The sequence below is a fragment of the Sinocyclocheilus grahami genome, unplaced genomic scaffold (genome assembly GCF_001515645.1).
Source record: "Sinocyclocheilus grahami isolate Dianchi unplaced genomic scaffold, SAMN03320097.WGS_v1.1 scaffold15272.1, whole genome shotgun sequence".
In the NCBI taxonomy this organism is placed as follows: domain Eukaryota; kingdom Metazoa; phylum Chordata; class Actinopteri; order Cypriniformes; family Cyprinidae; genus Sinocyclocheilus; species Sinocyclocheilus grahami.
This window is the reverse complement of record NW_015515682.1, coordinates 1-956: the sequence shown is the minus strand read 5'-3', so window position 1 is coordinate 956 and position 956 is coordinate 1. Positions and strand designations below refer to the sequence as shown.

The window sequence follows — 956 nt, the reverse complement described above, 5'->3', positions numbered from 1 at the left end:
ATTTTGATGTCTGTTGCTTTGTGCCATTAAACTGGTGTTAACTTGTATTTTGTCTTTTTTTTTCACTTCAGACCCAATGGCTTTGAAAAAGGAAAGCCAAGAACTGAATAAAATGGAAGAGAATCAGTATGACAAAGATCAGGATTTTATGACTGGAGAACAATCCACACAAAATGAAAAGTCTTCCTCACAAAAAAGAGGTCAGAAGACCGAATCGACCAGTTATTTCACTTGCTGTCAGTGTGGAAAGACTTTCAATCAAAAACAAAACCTTGATGTCCACATGAGAATTCACAATGGAGAAAAGCCGTTCACCTGCCAACAGTGTGGAAAAAGTTTCACTCAAAAACAAAACCTTAAAGTCCACATGAGGGTTCACACTGGAGAGAAGCCTTATACTTGCACTCAGTGTGGACAGAGTTTTACACATAAAGGAAACCTTAATGCCCACATGAGAGGTCACACTGGAGAGAGTCCTTACACCTGTAGACTGTGTGAGAAGAGCTTCTCACGAAAAGAAAGTCTTAAGACTCACATGCGAATTCACACTGGAGAGAAGCCGTTCATATGTGGTCAGTGTGGAAAGAGTTTCAGATGTAAAGAAAACCTTAATTGCCACATGAGGATTCATTCAAGAGAGAACTGTTTTATATGTCATGAATGTGGAAAGAGTTTTCCTGACAGGAATCACCTTAGAAATCATGTAACAACTCACATCGGAGAGAAGCCTTTCCTGTGCCATCACTGTGGAAAGACTTGCACAAACAAAGCAATCCTAGAGATTCACTTAAGAGTTCACACTGGAGAGAGGCCTTTCACCTGCCCTCAGTGTGGAAAGAGTTTCACAAATAAAGGAAACCTTAACATTCACATGAGGCTTCACACTGGAGAGAAGCCGATCACATGTCTTCAGTGTGGAAAGTGTTTCACATATCACACAGACCTGAAACGACATT

At 40.4% G+C, this 956-nt stretch overlaps 1 protein-coding gene across 1 annotated transcript; it reads left to right on the top strand.

Moving 5' to 3' along the window:
* Positions 1-71: 71 nt before the first annotated feature.
* LOC107579196 (gastrula zinc finger protein XlCGF8.2DB-like) lies at positions 72-952 on the top strand (the record flags this gene model as incomplete). Its single annotated transcript, XM_016265054.1, has 1 exon — positions 72-952. A coding segment is annotated over one exon (881 nt), but the record flags the coding sequence as incomplete, so codon positions are not given.
* Between the last annotated feature and the right edge of the window lie 4 nt (positions 953-956).